We start from the raw sequence: 25,752 nt of genomic DNA, 5'->3' as shown, positions 1-25,752 counted from the left end.
ATTTAATTATTAGCAGCCTTTTTGTTTCCATGTCCCTCTCATTACTGTCAGGATTGATGTAACGTAAACTTCATTAAAAATTAAAGCAAGAGTCTTAATTATGAGGCTACACTGACTGAAGTTAGAATTAGCCAACTCAGTGATGTGCAAATGAGAGCATTATTTAAGAAACATGCTGGAAGTAGTTATGCTAATTTCAAGAGTTCACAGTAGCAGACCTTTTCACTTGCAGTTGCATATTCATTAAACACACTATGCAAATTTAATGTAGCAGTCTTAGTAATGCCTTGTTAATTTATTCAGATTTATTGAGAACGACTTGTAAAAAGTACCAATTTAATTACCCTATCTCCTTGGAAGGTAAGGGATATGGCCAAGGTTTTAAACTGTGTAAATCAGCATTAGTGTGGTTTGATGGAGAAAAAGGGAATGAAAGGACACTGCTGTTAATAGCCATGCTTGAAAGACATATTGATTCACTTAAGACATGATGCAGGTAAAGCGCATTCAACCAGCCAAATTTGGACAGTGCTGTAAAAAATTACAAAGTGTCAGTTTTAGCATCAGGAAATACTTTATCACTGATTGTGTGTTTTACACCTACAATCCCATCTGCAAAGTAACTCCTAGTTTAAAAAATGAAATAAATAAAGTAATAAAGACATTACATTTTAATCTACAACAGCTTCTATTATCATATTACTCATTAACATAACATAACACTTCTGGCTGCTTTCTTAGATACACCTGTTCAGGTGCTCGTTAATGCAAATATCTAACCGGCCAATCACATGGCAGCACGTGGCGCACTTAGGGGTGCAGATGTGGTGGAGATGACCTGCTGAAGTTGAAACCAAGCATTATAATGGGAAGGACGTGAATTAATGATAAAATGTCACATTGGTTCCTGACAGATTGGTCTGAGTATTTCAGAAACAGCTGATCTACTGAGGAGAGAGGGCTCTCTCAAGTCCTGAATAAGAGACAATGTCCAGTGAGTGGCAGTCCTCCAGGCAAAAACGCCTTGTTTATCCCACAGGTCAGAAGAGAGTGGCCAGAAATGCTGCAACAGTAACTCAAACAAGTACTCGTTACAATCAAGGTATGCAGGTGAATATCTCTGAATGCACAACACGTTGAACCATGAAGCAGATAAGCAACAGCAGCAGAAGACCGCACTGAGTGCAACTCCTGTCAGTAAACTGAGGCTACAGTTCACACAGGCTAAAACAAGCATCATTTAAATGTTACAGCCTGCTTGAATATTGTTGGTGACTACGTCAGTTCCACAGTGTACCCATAATCTGCATATCTGAATAACACACCATGCCACAAAACCTACATTATCTTAAACTGGTTTCCTGAACATGACATTGAGTTCACTGTGCTCGAAGCTCTGAACACAAGATACACTCATGTACTAAAAAGATACATATGCAAATATACCTGTTAAAATATTATTGGTACAGTACCATTAACAGAGTATTTCTAGAGGTTGAAAAACTGTCATATTTTAAACACATCTGTATAGGACTTTAAGGGGAATAAAGCAATATTATGCACCTACAATCTCCCAGTTTGGATTCAGGAGACAGACACCCTCTTTACTTTTAAGATTAGGTTTAAACTTTCCTTTTTGATAAAGTTTATAGATGAGTCTGGATCAGGTTACTCTGAATCCACCGTTTACTTTGTAATAGGTGTAGGTTGATGAGGGCTTCCCATGATGCGCTGTTTCTTTTTCACACGTGTTTATACACAGCGTGACTTCATCTTGTCTTTTTTCCCTCATCCCAACCAGTCGTGGCAGATGACCACCCCACTCTGAGCCTGGCTCTGCTGGAGGTTTCTTCCCGTTAAAAGGGAGATTTTCCTTACCACTGTCACCAAGGTGCTTGCTCAGAAAGGGTCATATACGATTGTTTTCTCTGTTTTCTTTGTAGTATTGTAGGGTCTTTACCTTACAATATAAAGCACCTTGAGGCTATTGTGATTTGACACTTTATAAATAAAACTGAATTGAATTAAAACGCATAGATTACAATGACATTGAACTTAATATTGGTGTGTTGTATATTCAGCAACAATTTGTCTAAATGGCTTTTCAGTTTGTTTGATTGCACTAATACTGTTAAGTGCTATTCCATTTAACTGTACTGACAAAATATTGATGCATAATCAGGTCCAACTTGGAAACATCTCTGTAATGCAAATCACTCTCAGAATTTATCAGTATAGAACCCTTGAAGCTACGGTAGCAGAAGTTAATTTCCTTCCAGTTACACATTCAAATTCCTGCCTTGAACAGCTGACGTAAGACTGAATTTGTTTACAAGCCACCTTTGACTCATATTTTTTGGCCTAAATGGACTGTTAGTCGTGATGCTGTTTCCCCCAGTATGTGCAGGTTGATTATGGTGTACACTGAAGATAATAATAAATAAGACAAGGGACTATAGCCAACATTTATGAGATTAGCATAACAGAACTGTAACTAAATCTCTCCCTCTCAAGTAAAAATCATCGTCAAATTAGAAGACTGTTAAAGATGGACATCACCGGCATGACACTTGTTTTGAAGCTTCAATTGCTGCATTACAGAGATCACCATCTTGTTTTTTGGAGCCATATATTATAAGTAATATATGGCTCCAAAGTAATCAGCTAACACTAGCAACCTGGGCTAGCAAGGCTGAATGGGTTTTTGGCTAATGTGCTACGTCATATACAAATAAAAACTGGAGGACCTGTGTTTAACTGCAAAGCAAGCCATATTATTTGTCAGACAACAGAAAACTATATTAAAAAGGTTCCACAAAGAGTCAATAGGTCTAGTTCAGTCAGTGACTTGAATTAGCTGAGGTTAAAAACCTAGGCCCTAAAAGAGCTAACTTTAACCCTTAATAGAATTTAAAACAATGGATTACAAAAAAATAATAATTAAAACTCATCACTTGTAGTAGATGCCAGGTAAGTAAAACAATTGAAACAATGGACAAGGTAAAACCAACTCTTTTATACTTTTAGGGTTTATCACTTGCATTTCCATTTAAAAACATTCTTGATTTGCAATCTGTGATTGTTAAGTCAGAGCATATAAAATGCTGGTTCAGGGAAAGGTGACCATTACAAACAATACCGCAATAAACATTTGCAACTGAGAGCATGTTTACTGCATTGGACCATATCCAAATATAAAGAATTACTGCGCAAAAGAGGGGTGTTAATTAATATGTGATTTTAATTCAATAAATAAACCCCCGAAGACAAAAAATAAACATGTCTGCACACATCCGGACTCACCCTGTTTATTATAATAAACCGAAATTTTACTGAGAGCTGTTGATTTATAAACTAACAACAATAACGGTGTCATCTCAGGTCCATATTACTTCACAAAGGAAAGAAAGAGGGAGCTAATACGATGTGCAACCAAATAATCTTGTTAGTTTCAAGTGGTATGGCCAGTTGTCAGTGACTACATGTTAGTCCTCGGGGACAGAGTTGAAAGACTGAACTGCAGAAAAACATCCTTAGGGCTTGCGAAGGAAGAAGCCCAATCACTGTGTTGGTAAAAAAAAAAATAACCTGCAGATGAGCGCTGAGGGTCGCAGAGCTCTGACCGTGGCAGGGCAGAGCTCAGTGACTACATACACCACTCGAGGAGATAATTACACTGGCTGGGTGTCTATTGCTTGTGTCTGTTCATCACTCTCTGTTGTCCCTCAGGAGTCCCTTGGGGTGTGTGTGTGTCTGTGTGTGTGTGTTAGGTGGTCCCTACAAGCCTCTTACTGTTTTGCTGCATTTGACGCAGTCATCCAAATAAAAAATGTAAAAAAAAAAGACACTAAACCTATGAATATGCACTCTCAACAGTTAAGCTGCCTAGGGTTATATTTATTATTTTAAAATCATGGATAAAGCTTGTTATTCTCCCGCTCAATAAATAAACTAGAAAGGGCACTTGGTGAGTGCATGTGTGGTTTTAAAGGAAGTGATCTGGATACAGCAAAATTCGATGGGCTTTTCTTTGCCCATGTAATTTGTAATCTTGCTGACAGACAGAAAGACAACCAAAGAAATTACACAGATCACAAACATCTGCTCTGGCTTTTACCTTCATCAAATAAACACTTAGTAGACTGGGAAAAACTGCACACACATTTACTTGAAAAGGAACAGCATAACATGGTTTTTAATAATTATCTATGCTCATAAACAAAGTTTGACATCCCATTAACCTAAGAGTCAGATTTTCTTTGTTAAAGTCTAATTATTTTTTTTAAATAACATATATACTAGCTGTATGCAATTCCAATATTTCTCAAAATAATAATTTAATTTAACCTTTTCAAGTTGTCATTTTATGACCAGATGAGGCTGCTGTGGCTGAGCTCATGTGAGTTCTGGACACAAGGACAAGCAAGGTTAAGTAAATCCTAAAATCTCCTCGTTATCATATTAATTCAACCAAATATGCAAATATATAAATATAGATGGCATTATCAATTGACATTTACTGACCTATAAACTTGTGACAACACACTGCATTGACAGATGCATACATATCATGCAGATATGCTTAGATAGGCGATAAATACTGGAGTCAGTTGTCATTATCTCTGTATACTTTGGTTTTAGGACATTGATGTGTCTCCTGCTCCTGTTTTTCCAGGTTATTCTGGCACACAATGCTGATGTCAGAATTAAAATGCTGATTGTATTCATCCCTATTGAACCTCCAACTAGAGGATGACTTAATATACATCCTTTATCATCTTGAGGGCAATAATTTCCATTTTTTCTACTAAGAGTGACAGATGCGAACCATCCCATTGACCATAATTAATCTGTGTTTAAAATGAACAGGCTGCATAGAAGTGGAGCCATAGCCCAGGGTCTGAGGGCCCGCGCCACAGTACTATCTGTCTGGCCCCATGCATCTCAGTGTAATTATCCCATTGCCATGAATAATGGGACAAGGGGGGATCCGAGTGATGCTTTGATAGAGATGAGATTAGTTTAATCAAGTTCATTGCTTGGGCTGGGCCACCGAATCTCATCATCGTTCCTCTCAAATCACCAGACCCTCACCCCACCCGCCAAAGCTCCTTTTACGCCTGCCACATTAGCCAGAAAAATTTATGACATCGTTAGTTTTTAAGTGCTACCTCTGTTAGGACAATACATACTTAAAACAGAAGGCTTTGTGACAAAAGGATTCATATTAAACGGGGCAAAAGCAGGAGTCCTGAATATCAAATGGTCTGTAGGAACATTTACAACAGAAAGAAAATTAGATACATAACACAATAATTGTATATATATATTCAGTAAACTTATATATTTATTTTCTCAACAGATTTATGAATTACACTATTTCAGGTATCTCATGCTTTCAACTATAACCTTGGCCAAACAATTTAGCATCACATTTAGATTCATCATAAAGAAAAACTGTTGGTTTAGAATAGTTTAGGCACCTCCCATTAGAAATTCAAACATGGGATTTGTCAATGTAATGTGTTATCCCCCTGAGGCAAACATTCAAATAAAAAAAAGAAAGAACAGTACAGGACACTCTGCGTATTTACAGACAACAAATCATGTTTGGCAAAAAGTGACAAACCCAGCGTGCGGCAAAGCCGGTGGACTCCTATAGCGATCTTAGCTTGGAGAGATCCATAAACACATGTTCCCTACAGCACGCCATCACTCTCTCCTGCTGGCCTGACGTCAGAGGACAGGGCTTTATCTGTCTACAGAGGACGGCAACTTTGCAAACAAAGCCTCAAGTGAAGCCTCTCGGAAGTCCCGACTTTGACTTTCTCCTAGCTTCGTGTCAACACACCTCTCCGCAGCCCCCTCCACAAAAAAAAAAAATACCACTATTACAGCACAATTTGGGAGCCATTCATCAAATAAGACATAGGATTAATTAAGCCTGAGGACTGAATTAGCCTCCCTCTTTACTCATCAAGGTGTACCCTTGGCCTGGGGTTGGAGAATGGGGAGTGGGGGCTCCTCGCTGGTGGTGCTGGGAAGGGATGGGGGGGTGGGGTGCTATTTCATTCAACTCGTATGTGTTTATTAGCCTAGACCACAGATTCATGCTGAGACAGAAAATGAAAATTTCTTTAGCACCAATTTGCTTATGATGTACGACAGTTCAAAAACTCCAGAGGGGAATGCTACACCAGTGCTCTTCATTACCTATTAGCTTTATGACAATATATTTACCAGAGATCGAGGCCTTGTAGGAAAATCTTGACAAAAGATTGACTGACAAAACGTATTTCCCCGCAAGTGCTTTTCCTCCTAAATCAAACATATACATCCATTTCCCAAGTATACTGCCTGTTGAAGCCAATATCACACATGATATATCACAATGACACTCAGCCTTTCAGGGTTGTTTTTAGTTGAATAATTTCACTCCCATAACAAGATCAATGACATTAGGGCACAGCAGGCAGACCAGGCTCTTCTGTTTGGTATGTTTGATGTGTTATGATAGTCTGAAATAAGTAAAGATTCCCTCCCCTATGTACAAAAACATGACATGCATACATTCATACCTTGCACTGAGTTCATTAGTCCATAGCATCCTGTCCCTGACTGAAGAGGGTCATGGTTTTGATGAATGGACTGTGTAGCATGTAGCTTCAGGCTAAGATTCAGCACCTCAAGAGGCAGCGAGGACTCAACACTGGATGGAAAGAAGAAAAGAAAGAAAGAAAGGAGGAAATGAGGGAGAGAGAAATGAATTTGGATTACCCAGGAGTTCTGTCTCTCCTGAGTCCTGCATCCAAGATACATTAGGAATCTAATGTGCTATTATTCTCTATCACCCCCCTAAGCCTAAAACATCTGTCCTTGGGGTGTCTCTGGTAATAGACAAGGGCTTTCAGACCCCTCGCCACGACAAGATAGCAGCTTCTTCAAGGGCCCTTGACGTCCGGCTGACTTAATCTGCAAGTACTTCCACAAAATTGACATTGTCTAGAGTGTATAGCAATGAGCAGACAATGGCGTTACAGAGCATTTATATTTCAGCAGTGCTTCCAGGGACAGTGAAACCTGACCTTTAGAAAAAAAAAATTGGATTTCTTTTTACTGGTTTTTCTAACTTCAGAAGACTTTGATTTGACATTTGAGTTTCTTGAAGGTTAGTCGAAGGTGTGCGGATTATTTCAGAGCACGTGTGGGTGGGTTGTATGGAGATATGTTGTATTTAGTGTGTGTGCCAACAGGATTCACAGCTATGGATCCTGTTTTTTGGGAGAGCTGGAGAGTAACATACAATACCACAGTACTGTAATAACGCTTGTTATCTCCTGTTTTGAAATTGTGTGCTTTTGCAAAGTAATAAAAGGATTAAGCTAAGCAATGAATGACAAATGATGTCTGTGTAACACATATGTGAAGTGGTGGAATGACAACAATTTCAACAATGATTGTGATAAACACAGGAAATGCAATTTACTTAAAGTCAATTCTTCTTATGTTAAATAACTTCTCGGTTAGATAAATCACTTCTACATACACTGATCTACAACCAAGCAACTAATTAATACTATCTATTTGTCTTAAAAATACAGTGGCCAGATGTTTCTCTACATGAAAACACTTTAAAAAACGAAAGTGAATATTTCAATTAACAGTTACATTTTTAGTGGAGATAGGAGATCAGGAACAACAAAGTACTGACGAGCAGAAAAATGCATTGTTGGTTTTGATGACAAATAATATGGTGCATCTTTACCTTAACGAATACAAATGGCAGAAAATTCAAAAGTCTTTCATTGCTACCCTTTTTTCTATAAATTTTGTGAAGTGTCATTTCATTTTAAAACAATGGCCTGCTGGTGTGGCGTTTCTTTCTGAAACCTAAACGCATCAGAGAATAACTGTTTTCATATGATCACAGATGCAATATTCATGATACTCATTTTTAACATGAAAGATCTGTTAATGGAGGCATAGTATTTGATGTTGTATTTCTACTAATTGAATTAAATCTAGTCAAAGAGCAGAAATATTTGTCTTTAAGGCTTTTGGACCTTCAAGCTCTGATTATAAATGCATCCCATTAAATGAAAAGAATATATCTTGATTCATTCATTATTAAAGAGATGGAGCAAAAATACTATGAGTACTCATTAATTTAGGAGAAATAATGTTTCATTCTTACGCAGGACAACGCCGCAGTAACTCTCCTTTTATGCCCATGGAGTATTCTATATTCATCATATGGGGTAATGGAAACCATGCAACCTGTTTAAATAGAAAGTTTCTTTGCTAAAGAGATGTGGGCTGAACAGATGGCCAACCCTGTGCCTTTCACTACTGTTTCTATTGAGCAATTAAAAGTTTCTGGCTGTTTTTCTCTCATCCCCCCACCGTCCCCCAAAGTACAGATTGCAAACATGACAAAAGGTCAAATATCTGCAAGGGAAAAAGGAGTGGAACAACTGTTCCACCAAGCTGCTGCGGCCACAGCTGGTGTACACGCGGACGAGTATTCACCTGAATGAGGACTGGTAATCACCCCACACCGAAGTGAATAATTAGTGTAATAATTACCAGGCTTAAAATGAATCTGTGAGCTGCCCTCTCTCACAATGCCATCAAGAATAACAGGTGTTGAAAGTGCCTTGAAGGGACAGAGATTAAAGATTATTTCGTTATCCCGAGTCTCCTTCAGGCACAACTGTCTTGTGTTTTATCCTGTCATCCACAGCGAGGGTCATGTGGGGGCTCATTTTCCTCTGGCTTGGCAGTTCTGGGAGCTAGGCATTTGACAGAGAGTGAATGTTGTTTAATCTGGGAGTCTGGGCCGTCCTTGAGCTTCCTGGACACTCCATGTCCACATAACCTCCAGCTACATGGAGTTAGGTTCTACTAATACTTATTATTAGCTGCCATGATGATTGTTACTTGTAAAAAGAAGAACATAAATAAAAATTGCATTTCTGATATTCATAAGACTAAATTAATATTTCTTCATTAGCTAAAAACAGGGAGCACTTTGCCTTCCCTTCGGATTTCTTTGTAAAAGAGTGGACATCTTTTTCTGATTTGCGTGGCAGCCTTGTGGCTGTATCTGTTTTGACTTAAGCACTGAAGCAAGTGAGCCTAGGGGTGTTTGTTCTTGTAAGACTTACTTAAAGACTTGTCAAGATGCCACAACTCGCGTGCCGGTTCCAAAGCTCTTTCTGTGTTGATTATTCAGACTTCCTGTGTGTTTTTGAAATTGCTACAGCAGGTGTAACACATCTTAGACACAGCGAATTAAATATTTGTTTCTAATGCTTAACAGAGTCGGTTTTGTGTTTCCATTACACTGAAACTGGAATAGTCCCAGTAGTATTACAGGGAAAAAAACATAAATAGTAATTATTAAAACTGGCAAGGTATAATATTGTAGTGAGAAACCATAATGCCACAATAGTTTTGTGTGGTGCAAAAGGATCCGCCTGCATAAACAGCTATTTGTATGTATTCCTCAGTGTTTCCATTCAGCAATGACTAGAATATGTGAATGTCTATGCAAAATCAAGATAAATGTGCAGTTGAAACAGACATTGGTTGATTATAGTACCAATATGACATCTCACACTTCATCTTTTACCGCAGTCTGTTGTGTTATAATGTTATATCATTAGTTTCCCTGACAGTGATTTAGCATGCAGACATCTACCTCATTGACCTGAGCTGTGTTTAAATGTAACCTTCTTTTGGCCCTAGCCATCGTTTGTCAATTCTCAGCTGTCAAATACACACAAATTGGACACAACCTGCCATTTACCAGCGACAGTGAGATACAGAGGGGTTGCAAAACACAAGCAGCGCAATTATCTGCATCCCGTGGTTACATGGTCTGGGAGGTTAGCAAGTTGTTCCTGAAAGATTACCACCTCTAATTTCTTTGGGGAGGATGGGACCTTGGTTCCGCTGCCAAGCCTGCTTTTCAGGTCAGGGCTCCCTGAATGTTAACTAAGACCCAAGAGCAGGTCAGCACACAGGCCAAGGGACCAGAGGAAAGCCTGCGCCCTACTCTTACAGTGGCGGCCAGCAAGTCGTGCAGAAAATAGCCATCCATCTTTGGCACGATCCTAATGATCCACTGTGGGTGATATCTGTGGTTAGGAAGGCTATCCAGGTAGTCCTCCACTGGTGCCTCCCTGCAGCTAAGTGCAACACTGATTCTGAAATCTCTGCCAACAAAAACACAGACTCACTTACCAAAGAAATTCTCTAGTATTTCTTCAGTAGGAGGCAGAATTGTTTGATGTCCTCACAGCTGCTCATCACGCCTTTGGTTGTCTTCTTTAAGCTATGCTGCAAGAAATTTTCATGCAGTGCCACAAAGGCGTGTTATGCTTTCATTTTTTTTTATTTTTTAACTTTGATCTAAATTATGAAACACTCAGCTCAATCTCAAACTGTTATGAGCACTGCAGCTATGTTTCTGCAACTGTCATAGCCCTACATTATATTTTAGAACACCACTCAATGTCTTCTTTACTATTTTGCAGGCAGCCAGCTAAACTACATAAAATACATAATTGGAATACGCATGTTCACACAAAAAGTGGTGACTTCTTCTGCATGTGGACACATGAAAAATCTCAAATTAAACAAGAAAAGAATAAACAATGATATAAATAATTAGTAAGTATATCTAAAATGATTTTAAATTTGGATTAATTAGAATTAGTTGTAATTCACTCCACTGAACATCTGTAGTAAACTAAAGATCCACAGTAACATTTTCTTAAGTTTTCATTGAGTTTAATAAAGATATACTTACATTGTAAACCATACAAATCTCGGTCAGTACCTGTAAAGACAAAAATATAATTGTTATAATAAAAATCTCTGCTCACATACACATAACATAACATCTTTCTATAGACAATATCTCATCTAACACATATAAAAACTGGTATTTTGTTTTCATACATTCACTAAAAGCACTACCTTGTAGTAAATGGATATACAAGTATGCACAGAATTTATCAATAATCCCACGTCAGTGCATGTTAGATGCTTTCCATCAAAAGAAAACAAAAATCAGCTATACAAAAACATAAATACAAAACTAAAGAAGACCAGACATCATAAGCTTCAGCAACTTCTCCCTTGTCATTTTATTTAATTTGGTTTACAAAGAAATGGCCAATTAAAAAATAGCTTCATTACTTTGTTAATAAAGCAGAGGATTGACTCGAGGGAACTTTTCAATTGGAAGTTAATTATGCAGTCTGGTATTCTCAAATGTTCTCTGCAAATGTACAGTGAGACTATAATGCTGCTCTGTGCTCTGGTTCAATTTCATATTTGCATAGCAGAAAGAGTGCCATGTGTTTTGCAGCTCATGCACTCAGCTTGTTTTGGTGGTATTTGTATGTGTGGAGATGCATTATTGGTACGTCATACCTCACTGGATTCAGTTCCTGGGACATAAGGTGGTAATCCCCAGTGTTTGATTTTCAAAACATGAGTATAATCAGATATTTATGTTGCTGATGCTCCGTAATCCACAGAGCATCTAAGTACAAGAGCTAAATCAAATGTTCAAATGGTGCGTATAGATAAAAATAAGATACAGTTCATCTAAATCTCTACAATCTGTGAGCTGAACACAACTCCTAATGCTTTCACCTGTCTTCATTGAATCGTGCAGGAAAGCTCAGGGTAAATGACGCTTGAACAGCAGGAAGATCACTCATTGTTAACCATATGGTTTTGTGTGATAGGTCACCAGTGATTCTGAGGGTTAATATCAAATGCCCAAACACAGACAAGGGGACCCACGCATATTAATGATAGTGCATATTCCCTTGTGCAAAGGAGATCGGATGAATGGCAAATCTGTTTTCTGGCGAGGGGGGGTATTGTTTTCAGTAATTTCATAATCAGTGAATAAGTGCTTTGTATATCTTCTTACCTGAATAATGTGATAATATTTTAATTCACCCATCATTTCACATGTTAGACTGAGATGCTCCGAATTCACTTGTGAAATTTAAATATATATGCATCACTAATGGTTCGAATGAAAAGTGTGTCATTTCTCCTCTTTACTTTTGGCGACATTTCTCTTTACATTGACAGTGAGTGGGATCTGCCCCCACCCCGAGCTACAATAAAAAATATATTGGCTTTTAACAGTTAAACTAAAACATATGGATGCTCAAGGCCATTCCAACATTGTGCGAAAGCCTCGAGGCTTTTACACAAAGTGCAGCTTCCCTACAAATCTGCAATAAGCAACCAAAACAACCATCGCTTCATGTGAGAATTAGCAAACAGTTATCATTTCTATGACATAAAAGAGTCCGTGCCAACATGCACTGAAATAATAAAATATTGAAATGTCTATGAAACATAAATGTGAATTCTTGCTACATCTGTCTCTTGCTAATTGAGTTGCTACCAAGAATGTTAGTACTCTGGAGAATAATTTGTCAGTGCAAAACATCGAATGGACCAATTTATTGGTTGCTGGAGGCTGTGGAGTTCCAACAGTCTTTGATCAACCTTTTTAGGTCAGTATCTCTCGAAATACAGAGAGGAGAATTTACACAGCAGAGAAAATATTTCATCTTTTTTAAAAGACAAGGAAAAGTATTCTTGTAGTTACGCTGTTTGGCTGTAATAGTGAATAAATTCTTTGCTTGAAGCCAGAAAGCGAAAAGGGAAGCTTTTGTGCACAGTATTTATTGTTTTGCGTGGATGGAAACTTAAACATTTATTGTGAAAAAGTGACAGTAAGAGCAATTATAAGTTTTGTTTTTTCTCATCACGCGGTGGATGTAAGATGCACGTACTGACAGTTACCGGTAGGTATTTGTGACATGCTAAATTAAAAATGTGCTTCAAAGAGTTTTGTGTTGGCTGAGGGGTTGATCAGGCTCTGATTTTGAAATAGTCTTGGCATTTTGACAGTGAATGTACTGGTTGTTTGACATATTAGGCAAGCATCAGAACTCTGTTTTTCCCAAATAATATTATAACTCTTACAGTTAGAAGTAGAAGTTGTGTGTCGATCTTTAAGACAAGTGTCCTCACTGAACCTAACTAAATTAAAAATTCACTGTTATTATATAAATAGTGTTTTAGCCTGATGTGCAGTGTACCAGATCTACCCAATATTCCTATAAGAGTAAATATTATCACCTAATCTAACTTATCTAACTTAACCTTAAATGGCACACTGCAAATGATATAATATAAATCTATAAATAAATAATATTCTTTGTAGTTTGTTAGAGGAAAGCAACCTGAAAAAAAATCTGCCTTCTAGCTTTTTCTGTACAAATTTCCATCTATTTTTATCTCTTTTCTTCCACTAATGCTTGAGCCTATCCTGGGTGTCATAGGGTTGAGAGCTGGGGTACATGCTGGATAACAAATAGAGACACATAACACATTCCCAACTACAACCAATTGAGAATCACCAATTAACCTAACAAGCATGTGTTTGGACTGTGAGAGGAAGACAGAGAACCCGGAGAGAGTACACAGAGAACGTGGAAGCTGCACACAGAGGAGAGGAGCTGGGAAAGAGCTGGCTGGTGAATTCTGCCAGACCTTCCTCCTTTGAGGCAACAGTGTGACCCACTACACCACCATGCTGTCACTTTAGTTCCCACCGAAATAAAACAATAATAAAATCTTTTGTTAAGATCCTGTTGTTGCCGAGTGCACAAGAAGCTTAGCAGCTTCTTCCTGACAACATTTGTCCTAGATGTGTAAAGACTATACTTACTACTTGTAAAGGTGCTGTTTTAGCACCAAGTTTCCTGGAACAGATACTAGTTGGAGCCAGTAACTCTAACTCCTATAGTGACATTTTAAACCACATCCCCTGTTTGGCCCCATTGTAACATTTTACATTAACAGGTTATATCTGGTTAAAACACCATATTTGAGTTTCTAACATACTTAAATTGTAAATGACAGTATGGCATTTTTCTCTAAAAATATAACATATTAAAGAAGAAAAGACACACACACTGTATTTTAATTAGGAGTGCAGCTGTTCTTTTTCTTGCTTAGCAGATTTCGTTATGAAATGGCCAAGAGTCTACATGCTGATCACCTTATCCCATTCATTATATCTATGAATGTTCCCTTGACCGCATGACTGGAAAGTCTATTAATGCTGGCAGGAAAAGGTAAAATTGAGTGGTACATTTAAAAATGCTGAATTGCTTTAATTAATTTTGTAAAAGTAGACTTAGCTAGTGGAGGTCTATTCTCCTGCGTCCTTCTCAAATATGCTGTCTCAACACCATGCCAATGCTTTGTGCCCACACGAATTCAAAAGTAGCCGTGTATACTGACATTCAAATTAATGTAAAGTTGCATTAATAATTAATAACATACGAGAAATCCCGGTTTAAAAATAATAGGTACAAATCATTTGAGAACTGAAGGATACTGAAGATATAGTCACAAAGCAAATATGTGCATAAAATTATAATAGTTTTATTATATTGAAACTATATTACTATTAAAAGATTTAAACTGAAAACAAAAAAGTTTGAATCATCGCTTAATTCAGACACAACAAACTTAAACATGTTTGCTTGGAATATATCCACACTCCACAACAGTGAGGTCACGCAATTCATTTTTACTCAAAACATTTCAATGAGGCCCTTAAGATGAGATATCGGGTTGTACAGCGCGCTACATCATTAGCTCACACATGTACAGCATCTCAGAGGACCTTTAATTTGAGGAGGAAGAGTCTGTTCCTTCGCTACGAGGTTAAAGAGTGGGTGACAAGTGAAGAAAATCACAGCGGAATGGATTAATTAGGTAGACCTAAAAGCATATTTATCAAAGGCTAAGCCATACAGGAATTATCTTAGAAAGGATCTAATAAAGATGTGCAGGTTAATAGAATAAAGGGCCTTGAATAGAATGTGTGCTTATACATAAAATATCAACCACCTCCCACATGTAAAAGAATCGTTAGAATATACAGATTAAATGTTACGGCAAGCAGATTCTTAACAACTCAAACGACCTTCATGTGGTTTGACAGCAGCAATTTGCTTCCTGTGGTCACTCTGATTAAAATGTCAAAGCCTCTGACTTAATTCGTTTTGGTCAAATTCCACATGAAAAGGGCCAATATTTGCTCAGAGAGAAAAGACTGATTACATAAACCTGAATATGCTGATATCAAAAATAAATATTTAATGTACTCCCTTAATCAGAAAACACCACGCTGCTCCACAGAGGAAATAAACAGCCTGGTGATTCTAGCTGAATCATCTAAATGGTGTCAATCACAAGTGAATGAGGAGGGCTCCCTTCCCGGGTAGTGATGACTGATGGCCCTTCAGCGGCGACTGAGACAGACGGAGCTGATTGAGAGAGCTTATCTTTATGGTGGAGCCATGGAATTGTTAACAGGATGTGATGGCTTGCGTCCGCCGAGTTGAGCTGGGAAATAAAGCTGTTGGGCTCGGGCTGCCTTGCCATCATTCACAGAGGTAATGATCTCTGTCTGGCTCAGAAGTAAGTAATAGTCTGCCCACAGGTTAGTAAGGGCATGACACAGCTACCCTGACAAAGTTAAACTTGGACAGATGAGCGCAGGTGAGAACGCTTGCTGCGATTATAATAAATTTAAGAGGCAGTTTAATAAAAAATTTGAATATGTGGTGAAACTTAAAATTCATAAGAGGTGTGCATGCTTTTTTTTTCTATTCACGGACATTTTTAGCTTTTTTCCTTATGAACCATAGAGGAATAATGTCATGCAGCTGTAGAGCAGGAGATCTGCAAAATACTAAACATAGTTCTTAAACTGCCATTACTATGCCATTACACCTTGGCATTTACTGGGGCATTTCTCGACCACATTTTGCATGGTGCACACGATATTCCTCACGTGATCAAAAGGGAGGCATATTGAGGGAAAGCAGTCAAAGATCTAGCTCCACTCAATTAGCTTCAGCAAGATAATTAATCAGTTCAGTATGCACATCCAAGTCTCAGAGGCGTCTTTGAGATAATTGTTCTCATTGACTTGAATAATTATTTGTTTGCTGATTTAATTATTTTCACATTTGGAAAACAAATGAATGCGTGCTGGTACATACTTTGGATCTCTTTTTTTTTCTTTTGATGTATGCAGGTGAGTGTCAGACTAAAAGAATGACTGAAAACTTCTTTTCAGAAAATATCTCTTGAGAAATTATCTGGAACCAAATTCAGACAATTGTGTTTTTTTAAACCATAACCTCAACGCGAAGACAGTCAATAAAACATAAAATGTTTCTTCCTTGTGGCATCAATACAAACTACGATGAATCAAAGGCTAATATTTCTCAGACAGGAGGTCATCTCAGGGTTACAGACACAGAGTCCTCGTACACTGACTGGCACGGTGAAAACAATTGTCAGAGTCCTCGGTTCACACCATTACAAGTGCGACTGAGACCTTGCGGCTACTGTAGCAAATAGCACAAATTATGGGGGCCATTTTAATAGCAGTCTCTACTATTTATCATGCTGTTTTAAATGTTTTGCTCATTTGTTTCCATTAAATATTTCATCTTCCCTTAAATATTCATTTAACTTCCTCTTTAAATTTTTTACCAGTCTCTTTGCAGTTGCTATCTTCTTGCCTCCCTTTTAGGCTTTGCAATCATAAATAATTATTCATCTACACCCAAAAAGAGATTGCATAAAACATGCACATGAATCCTTTTTGTCTTTTCTCATTAGTGATATACTTCGAGTAGCCTAAATACTTCCCGCTACCCCACTTATGGAAATTGGTCGGAGAACCTTCCTAATGATTCTGCTTCACAAATAGGATACAGCCTGCATTTCTGATCCTAACATTCATCCCATCCTTTCAGGATGAAAGGCGGGGTCGGCTGCAGATCCCAAGTTTGTGTATTACTTTTAAAAGGAGGACTAATCCTGACATATTATCCATCAGACAATGCTCTTTTAGATTTTACTGTTTTAACCCAATGCTGGGCTCCGGTGGACCTACTGTACTCTGAATGCCTGCTTCCTGGTACTTAACTGTATATTGAAGAAAAAGATATACCAAAAAAAAGAGAGTGCAACACAAATCCACAGCATTTGGATTTCCTAAAATATTTCCAGAAGAAAATTATAAAAAAAATAAAAAGTCATCACATCATTTATAAATATTTAAGATAAATTGGTATTCCTTGGCTCAGTATATTTTCCTTGGCTAAACAGCCAACATTTGTCTTAATTTGTTAGATAATTTCAACTTGCCTTATTAGCATGTAGTGCCATGTTGGAAGGTGAAAGGGAAGCATAAACTCTCAATTTGACTGGATTATCCTTTTGTGATGAGGCCTAATGATCCAGCAGAGTAAATAGCAAAGTGTTAATTAGAAATTACAGTGAATGATCCGCTGCACACAGAGGAGGTATTAATCGGGCTGCATCATTATATTATACTCAGAGTTGTTTTTTCTTTTCTTGTAAAAATAATATATCTAAAAAAATATATATATATTATTTCCGATGTAGCTAATATGCTCCAAAAGTGCCAACTGACCAGCAATGCCTATAAATAAAACCACCCCTAGGTGTGACTGAAATTATATTCTACTGAAATTAACTATTTTCAAAAATATGTACATGCTGTTCACTAATGTAATTATTCCTCAATTCGTATGTCTTTCCTAATTTGTTTTTTAATTTGGAAAATATTATGGAAAGGGCCTTGTAATTGTGGCTGCAGCTGGCAGTTACTTCTGAATAAATCTCAGACTTTGCCTAATTTGGATGTTGCACAGTTCATGGCAGATTTTAATCAATAAAGGCGTCCCCCTAAACTACAACATTTAAGTAAGCATTTGCCTCCACCTAGTGGTAAATGTTGGTTACTGAGGCTAGAGCTGCCAATAAATATTCAATGACTACTGTAAAGACTGGAATTCTGCTGGTAGAAACCACATATTGTTTCTATTATATGTCATGAATAATTAAAAGATTGTATTTTTTTTTATTTGTAATAGTTTTCGATTTTTTAATTATGTTAATACAATAACATCTTTAAATTATTTCTTTGAACTGATCTTTTTCCCAGGTGAACTGATTGTACAGTATGCATCTTTAATGACTTTAACAAACAAGTACTGGGTGCACAAGTTTGAATATAGTTTGGATTTTCTCTAATCCACACAGCCAAAAGTATACATACAGACTCTTAACATATACATAAACTTCATTTTTAATTGTATTTTTAATTTATTTTTTAAATAAATGGTGCTGAAGGTTCTCATTAGTGATCACAGTTGACTACAACTGCTAATTTCTCATCACCAGCATAAAAAGGGTTTCTTTGAGAGCACTAATTGGACCGAACAACACTTTTAAAATGGGAATGTCTAAGGAGCTCAGTGAAGAAGGAAAGTTGTAGATTTACATAAGCTGCAAAGGTCTTGGGGACCTTTCTAAGCAACTGCAGACTCCAAGATCATCAGTTTAAACAAGTGCAGTGCAGGTTCTTTGGATGTGTCACCACTTTGCCAAAATCTAGAAGAAGTGCCCAAACTGTCACCCTCAGATAAGAGGAAATATGTTAGGATGTTCAAGAACAACCCAAGAACAAACAAAACTCCAGCCTGTGACGGTGCTGACCAAGAAGGGAGCCTCTGCTCCAAAATCAACACCTTTCAGCTTGACTGAAATTTACAGCTGCCCACATGGACAAGCCAAATGCCTTCTGGAGAAAAGTCTGGAGAAACACTATCTGACCAAAAAGATTGATCTATGTGATCACAGTAAAGAGCTATGTTTGAGTTTCACAATAAAAGTGAAACTTTCAAACCTAATAACACTGAACCAGCTGTCAAACTTGGTAGTGATATCGTCATGTTCTAGGATTGTTTTGCTATCAGTAGCACTGGTACATTGCACAAAGTGAAAGAAATAATGCAGGAGGACTACCTCAAAATTCTTCAGCTTCATCTCAAATCAACAACTGTTGATTGTTGAAACGTGGACACAGTTGGGTGTTCTAACAGGACAATGATCCAAAGCATGCATCAAAGCTGGTTTTGGAATGGATAAAGCAAGTGGTATGACCTTTCCAAGGCTCTGACCAAAACTCTATTGAAAATTTGTGGACTACGTTTGAAAACTGGGTCAGTGCCAGGAAACCAACCAATTTAAATGAACTCTTTGCCAAGAAAGAGTAAAATAAATTCAAATTCAAACTTGTGCACCCAATTTTTGTTTTTTAAAGTCATTAAATATGTAGAAGGTAGAAAGCTGATAAAACAGAGAGGGCTTCTAAAATACCAATGCCATTGCATTATACACAGGACTGGTTCAGTTTACTTTGCAATATAGTCAGCTACTGACCTCAAGTGACATTATTTCATGTAGTTAATAACTAAATCCATGAACTTTGAATTTCTTTGAAAGAGATGGATAGAGCTTCAAAAAATTTGACTTACACAATAATGCTTTTCTTTTCTATGCAAACAGAAGAACTTTGCATATTCAGCATTTACAGTTAGTCAAACCAAATTAGCCTTGCAAAAACAGAGGCCTACTATACAAGACAAGTCACAAGTATGCACTTCAACAGCTTCATTATTTCATTGGTAATGATGAAAAAAGTCATATTTTAAATATTTACTGAAAGGATAATCAAGTAATCACTGACGAAGTGACTATAATCCGATTACATATCTTTTTAAAAATGAATTGCGCTCAGAGTTACTTATTTGTGTAACCTTATTAGCTAAGAGATTATTAGCTAGATTAGGTATAAATGTTACTGCCCTAATGTAATGAAATCTATCATAACACAAACTCTTTTTACAGTGTTGCCTTTTCAGACACAGTCTCATTAATGCTTATTAAATAAATTGAATAAAAATAAAAAGTAAAAAATAAAAATACTTTGGCTTGACTGACTAACTAGCAGTTACTTCCCACTGTAAGAGAGAACAGTGCGATTCCTAGTATAAATCATTACACGAAATCAACACGTTGCGGTTTTTAACCTTTAACCCACTGCTGCACAAATCACTAATGGGTAGCGAGATGAAAGCAAGAAATACAGTTTGGACAACAGAGCTGGATTAGAGACGTGTGTGAACCAGACTGTGTAGTCTATACCGTGTCATTTCTATGTTTCCAGTATCAGCAGAGGGCAGTGAAGCTTGCTAGGGTAGAGACGCTTCTGCGGCTCATGGAAGGACCATTGCTATTAGGGGTGCCAGATTTGCTCGTTTTCCACGGACCAGAGCAGTCTGAGCCAATAACTCTAGGTATATTACGTTGTTTTGTTTTTTATCATTATTATTACATACTTTTTATCTACATTTTACTAACTTTATTTTATGTGGGACACCCAAAAAGAAGTTTCAGTTTTGAAAATATAATATCATTATGTAACTCGTGGTCGCAGCGGGCCAGTTAAAAGAAAAGCTTACAGTGCACCAAAATGACATTTTAATTAAATTTAGCGTGCTTTTGTGTGCTTGCATACAAAAAATAAATTCATAAATTTTACACGTAACCACGAACTGGGTCGTTTATGCCGAAGAACCTGCAGGAAACACAACTGGCAACTCCGCTGACCATAAACTGTATGCATATACACTATGATAGAGCTAGGCGTTGTTAGCAAACAGTTAACTTCTGCCGTTTAGTAGCCGAGGCTCGTGTGTCGGCAAATTAAAAGGAAGTAGTCTTTGTATTTAACATGGGTCCAAGAAAAGACTGTCCTTACGTTGAGCTGTAGTTGATAACTGCCGAAATATTTCTTTTTTAGCTCATAGACGGCGTTAATTGGAATACAAAGCTTGTTTTGTCGTGGCTAAACTTTGCTAGCTCCAAAGCTAGCCTGACTGAATGTGTTACGTCCACCGGAGAGCCCTCTGGACTTGGAGGAAGGAAGGAAGGAAACTGATAAGTGGGATAACTGCGCACCTATGCTCCTGCAAAGCTAGAACTCTATAGGACTCTTGAGTTAACACCGTGACGCATTTAGAAAAGGTGACTATCTGTAGACTTAGCGTGATATTTGACACTGTTTGGTTAATGAGATATGCTGTTAGTTGGCATAGCTAGCTGCTAGCGCCACGTCTCTGGGCTAGCTGTACAGCAGACGAGAGCTATCCTGTTAGCCACAAACTTCCAAAGAAGTTGTGTAAGTCAGATTTTTCTTTCTGGTTGATTTGGTCAAGGAGCTGAACGGTGATTAAAGCATTTCACGGTCGGACTCTTTAACTCTGATCTGCTGTACCACCGGGACAACCGGAGAAACTTATGGCATCGGATGTGATTGAGAGTGAAGCGGTGCTGAAGGGTGTAAGTGATATGAATTTGAACAATAGCAGCCCAGATACTGTCACACCCAGGGGGACTCTTGAGGATTTGGGAAACAGACAGACGTCCAGCCCGTCATCATCCGGTGTATCGGGAGAAGGCGATGACGAGGAAACAGACGAATTGCAAAATACCACAGCTTCTGCTCCAGAAAAGGGCGAAGAGGAGTTTCAAGACAGTCTAACCAAAACAAGCGGTACGCCACAGGAAAGGAAGACTCCAGACAATGTGCAGAAACAACGAGGAAAAAGCTCTACCCCGGTGAGCGTTCCCCAGCCACGCTCACCAGCTGGAGCCACTGGAAGGTGTGTATTTGGACATTTTTGTGTTTTCCTTACATAGAAGCAAACTATGAAAACATTAGCACAGATATGGTTTAGTCACTCCCAGAGTCAAACGATACTTATGTCGGTGGTTCTAAAGTGGACGTAGGTGTACATGTGACTGTGTTTGTGTGTCTGCCTTTGTGTTGGTTATAGCGCAGTGTAACGACCTGTGTCAGTTGGGATAGGCCAAAGAGCGTTGTATCATGGCCTACAGTCTGTGAAATGTATCTCATACATGTCTCTCATGAATGATAACAAGCCATTTTCAGTCAGAAAAGTATCATAAAGTAGAAGCTGAAATCAGTTTTTGGCAGAGTGACTTTTATATATCCTTTTATTTATTCTGGTAGAAAGTCTCGTTGACATTAAAAATTCAATTTTCAAGAGGGAAGGGGGAATTGCAACAAATGTAACATTTCTTTAAAGCTTTTTTAATTGGCTGACTGGCTGGGTTGGTTATAATATAGAACACAGAGTAGGTACAATATTGCAGAATCATACAACCAGGTCATTACTTTATTTTATATATAACCCCCTTTTTTAAAATTCTGCTCATGACAGCCTGTTCATCAACTTAAGTAAAGATATTAGATGCATAAAAAAGAACACAGAGAAATTGGCAGTCACTTTTTAGCACAACACTGGTCCTCTTCAGGAGGATGTGTCAAAGGTATGGATTTCAGAATTGACAAGCAACCTATCCTTAACCATTTTTTGTCAATACATATTGTTTACTGGGAGCCAATCACTCCTGCGTCTTCATTCCACTTCTCTTATTAGATATTTGTCAGTAAAGTCTTTTGTGCAGCAAAAAATAAGCAACTTGACATGGTGTGGATACTCGAGCTCTAAAACATTTCTAAACTATTTTTAAAAAATAATTAAAAACACACACCTATAAGTACAATTTTTTTGCAGTAATCTTGAAAATTGCTTGTCCAGGAGTCAACTTCCAAAAATGTCATCATTTAACCTCAGAGTTCATCTGCATCTTTGTAGCACTCGTATTGTGCTCTAAAAATATTTGTTTTCAACATCTTGCCAGAAACTGTTGGAACCCAGCCATCCCGAAACTAATTCAGGACCATTAGATTACTTTGGAGATCTTAAGTTCAGAAAAAGCTGTTTCAGTTTAGCCAAACTGTTCATATACAAAGGTTTGTCTAACTTCTGAACTGGTTAAGATGTGAAATTGATAGTTTTCTCTACTTATAGATATTAGTGCACTTTGCTCTACACCTCTCAGGGCTGTATTTTTTAACGCTTGATCAGCCATTTTATTGGAAGTATTGTGAATATTAATTGGAGGGAGCTATAAAGCTAATAAAGAATAGTAACAGACTTAAACCTTTCACATAACTAAAACAGGAAAAAAACGCAGCAAAAATGAATGTAGATGCAACGATAATCTTATAATAATCTTGTATTTGTTTCATTTATGTTGAAGTTATGAATACAAAAAATGACTTCTCATTTAACTGGTAACACATTTAATTTTGCCTTGAGCTTTATTTAAACAAATTAGCATTCCATCTTTAAAGTTTTCCATAGTTGAACCATCCCCCACTGATATCTATATTAATTTAGTTCTTTATTATGCTAAGTATAATAATTACACCTTTAAAATTTCTGTCATCTTTTCCTTTTGACTTTTTAATGTAGCTAATTTCTTTCTATATGCTTCCATTAGTATTCATTGCAATGGTTCCTTCTCAGGAAACTAAATTCCTGTAGCAGTTGGATTTCAGACGTAATGTGAGGATTAGCACCATGTACAAGTATACAGCTAAACAGACATATTACGAAATGTTGAGTACTGAAATGCCCAGAATGTTTGTGAGTCTGGAAGTACAAATACTGCAGTGTATATGATTAATGCATCAAAGGGAGCTCGGTACAACATGGATACAGATACTATTGGTCTGCACTGGTGAGCAGTCGGTTTATAAACTAAAGTCGGTTTATAAACTAAGCCCTTAATACAAGCTTGTAAGCATTTTAAGAAGCCACTGGTCTGATTAAGTTGTCACTTGCAAGCTGAAACTGAGATTTTCAAACATGTATTTCATATGATTACTTTTGTCTCATGTTAAGACATTTTATTAATTGAAAACGCAGGCAATGAGGATAAGCTTCCTTTTAGGTTGCTTTAATCATTAAAAGCCAACTGCTACAGTTGCTCTACTTTGTTGGTAATGAATAGATAAAGATAATTTTTTTCCTTTAATAAACATGAATGTGACACTGCATAGTAGTGACATGTAAAGAAGATTTTAGTTTTGCAATTATTAGTAATATTGATGGGTGAATCAATACTTAGAGGCTCTGGTGCCTTCATTGTAAGGGTCAAAGATATTTTTCATCTCCTTACAGTTCTTGGGGTCAAAAATTACTCAAAAATGCCAACCCTGTTTTGGACCTGCAGACCTGTAAATGTATATTGATTCTGTAAGTTGGCAGCATTTTGAGTATTAGAGGACTGTGTTTTTTTGGTACTTTTTACATTAGTATAGCTTAAGTAAAATTCCTTGTCAGTTTAATAATTTAAAATCGAATTGATTTGTTTCGACTAAATCCAGTTATTATGGCAGATGTTCTTCCTTCATTATTCGTACAGTGTATGCTCATGTGCTTTTGTGTAGCCAAGTGTACCTATTATACACTGACTTTTTGAAGATTTTAATTGATGATGTATTAGCCCAAGGACAAAAATTGCCTTACTTTCAGCACATCAGGAGTGCTTCTGCATTTTCCCCTTAATCATTTTAAGACTAAAAAAGTCATTGTTTTAAGATGCCCAATTACACGTTTGGATTTCACAGATAATCTCTGCTTGCCCTCCTCCTGATCTTGATACATTTTCGAGTGCAAGACAACAATTGAGCAGTTAGAGATTGTTAACCATAACAGATTGTTCAACCTTTTTTCCCCTTTTCATTCCCAGCCTTGAGCGTCAAGAGTCAGTTGCCACAACAGAAGCCCGCCTCAGAATGGAAGGAGTTGAACTTAAGGAAGAGTGGCAGGATGAGGACTTTCCACGGTACTGTGTCAATCACACTTAAATCATGCTTCATAGCTTTGCGTCACATGTTTGGGTTTTTCAAAGTCCCATTAACCGTGAACCCGCTGAATGTATCATTATCTTTTGTATGAATGTTAGGCCCCTCCCAGAGGAAGAGGAGCTTGAAGATGAGCTTTTTGCAGGAGCTTCTGAAGCAGGAAACCCTGGTAATGAAAACACAATATTGTTCTTTTGCATTGCTACAGTCACAAACAGAACACTAAACAACAAAGTTTTTGCATTTTAAAATGCACATGTCCATATGGAAGTTAAGAGAGATACTGGTTGCTCTTCCATTCATGTGCATTCAGCTGAAACTGGTCTGAGGAGTCTAAGCTTGAGATGGTCTTTTTAGTACAAAATCCTCTCAGGTATTCTTTTCTTTGCCAAGCTGCAGTGGAATGATGTTCACTGAAACCAAAATTTCCATTTTAAAAAGACTGTAAATGTTGAAAGTGGCACTTCATTTCTATAGTAGTCAAGCTTCACATGAGTGTTTTTTCATAAACAAGCTCTGTGAAGTACCAAAGCACAGTATTAAACTGGCTCTGGAGCTGTTTAAATACTTTAGTACTCATTATCTCTGGCATTGTCAGTTCTGCTTTTATTGTTATAGAAAATTGGAAAAGAGATTTCCTTTTTGTTATTAGTATATAAACATTGTTATTGTTAATGTCAATTTCAATTTTATTCATATAGCACATTTCATGACATGTAAACTCAATGTTATAAAAGATGAAAACAAAAACATTTGACAAAGAAATACAAGTTAACACACACTCACACACTGTGTGCTGAGCTACGGCCAGGTGTTAGAGCAGGATAACCTACTAATCAGATGGTTGGTGGTTCAATCCCCATGTGCTCCATCTGCATACCAAATATTCCTGATGCATCCATTGAAGTATGAATGTGTGTGAATGTTAGATGCTTGTGTGAATGGTTGAATGAGGTAAGATGTGTAAAGCGGTTTGAGTGCTCAGAGTAGAA

The 25,752-nt window shown here is 37.4% G+C and overlaps 1 protein-coding gene and 1 long non-coding RNA gene across 9 annotated transcripts in view; one reads left to right on the top strand and one right to left on the bottom strand.

The window, feature by feature from the left end:
* Positions 1 to 5,238: 5,238 nt before the first annotated feature.
* On the bottom strand, positions 5,239 to 20,233 carry LOC102081809 (uncharacterized). Its single transcript, XR_269402.4, has 5 exons — positions 20,161 to 20,233; positions 10,817 to 10,846; positions 10,249 to 10,344; positions 6,579 to 6,709; positions 5,239 to 5,865 (listed from the first exon to the last, which is right to left on the bottom strand). It is a non-coding gene; the product is annotated as an uncharacterized LOC102081809 (long non-coding RNA).
* Positions 20,217 to 25,752, top strand: part of bnip2 (BCL2 interacting protein 2) — a 12,356-nt gene continuing 6,820 nt past the window's right edge. For 2 of the 8 annotated variants that reach the window (XM_003440299.5, XM_013268589.3), the window contains exons 1-3: positions 20,506 to 21,680; positions 24,646 to 24,741; positions 24,862 to 24,929. In XM_003440299.5, the coding sequence (XP_003440347.1) occupies positions 21,316 to 21,680; positions 24,646 to 24,741; positions 24,862 to 24,929 (529 nt within the window). In that variant the 5' untranslated portion in view covers positions 20,506 to 21,315. Of the gene's footprint in view, positions 20,313 to 20,492; positions 21,681 to 24,645; positions 24,742 to 24,861; positions 24,930 to 25,752 lie in introns of those variants that run through there. The other 6 variants (XM_025909387.1, XM_005470716.4, XM_005470715.4 and 3 more) reach the window with 6 other exon arrangements.

This window comes from Oreochromis niloticus, linkage group LG7, assembly GCF_001858045.2.
Source record: "Oreochromis niloticus isolate F11D_XX linkage group LG7, O_niloticus_UMD_NMBU, whole genome shotgun sequence".
In the NCBI taxonomy this organism is placed as follows: Eukaryota; Metazoa; Chordata; class Actinopteri; order Cichliformes; family Cichlidae; genus Oreochromis; species Oreochromis niloticus.
Note: the sequence above shows the minus strand (reverse complement) of the source record. Positions and strands in the feature narration are given on the sequence as shown.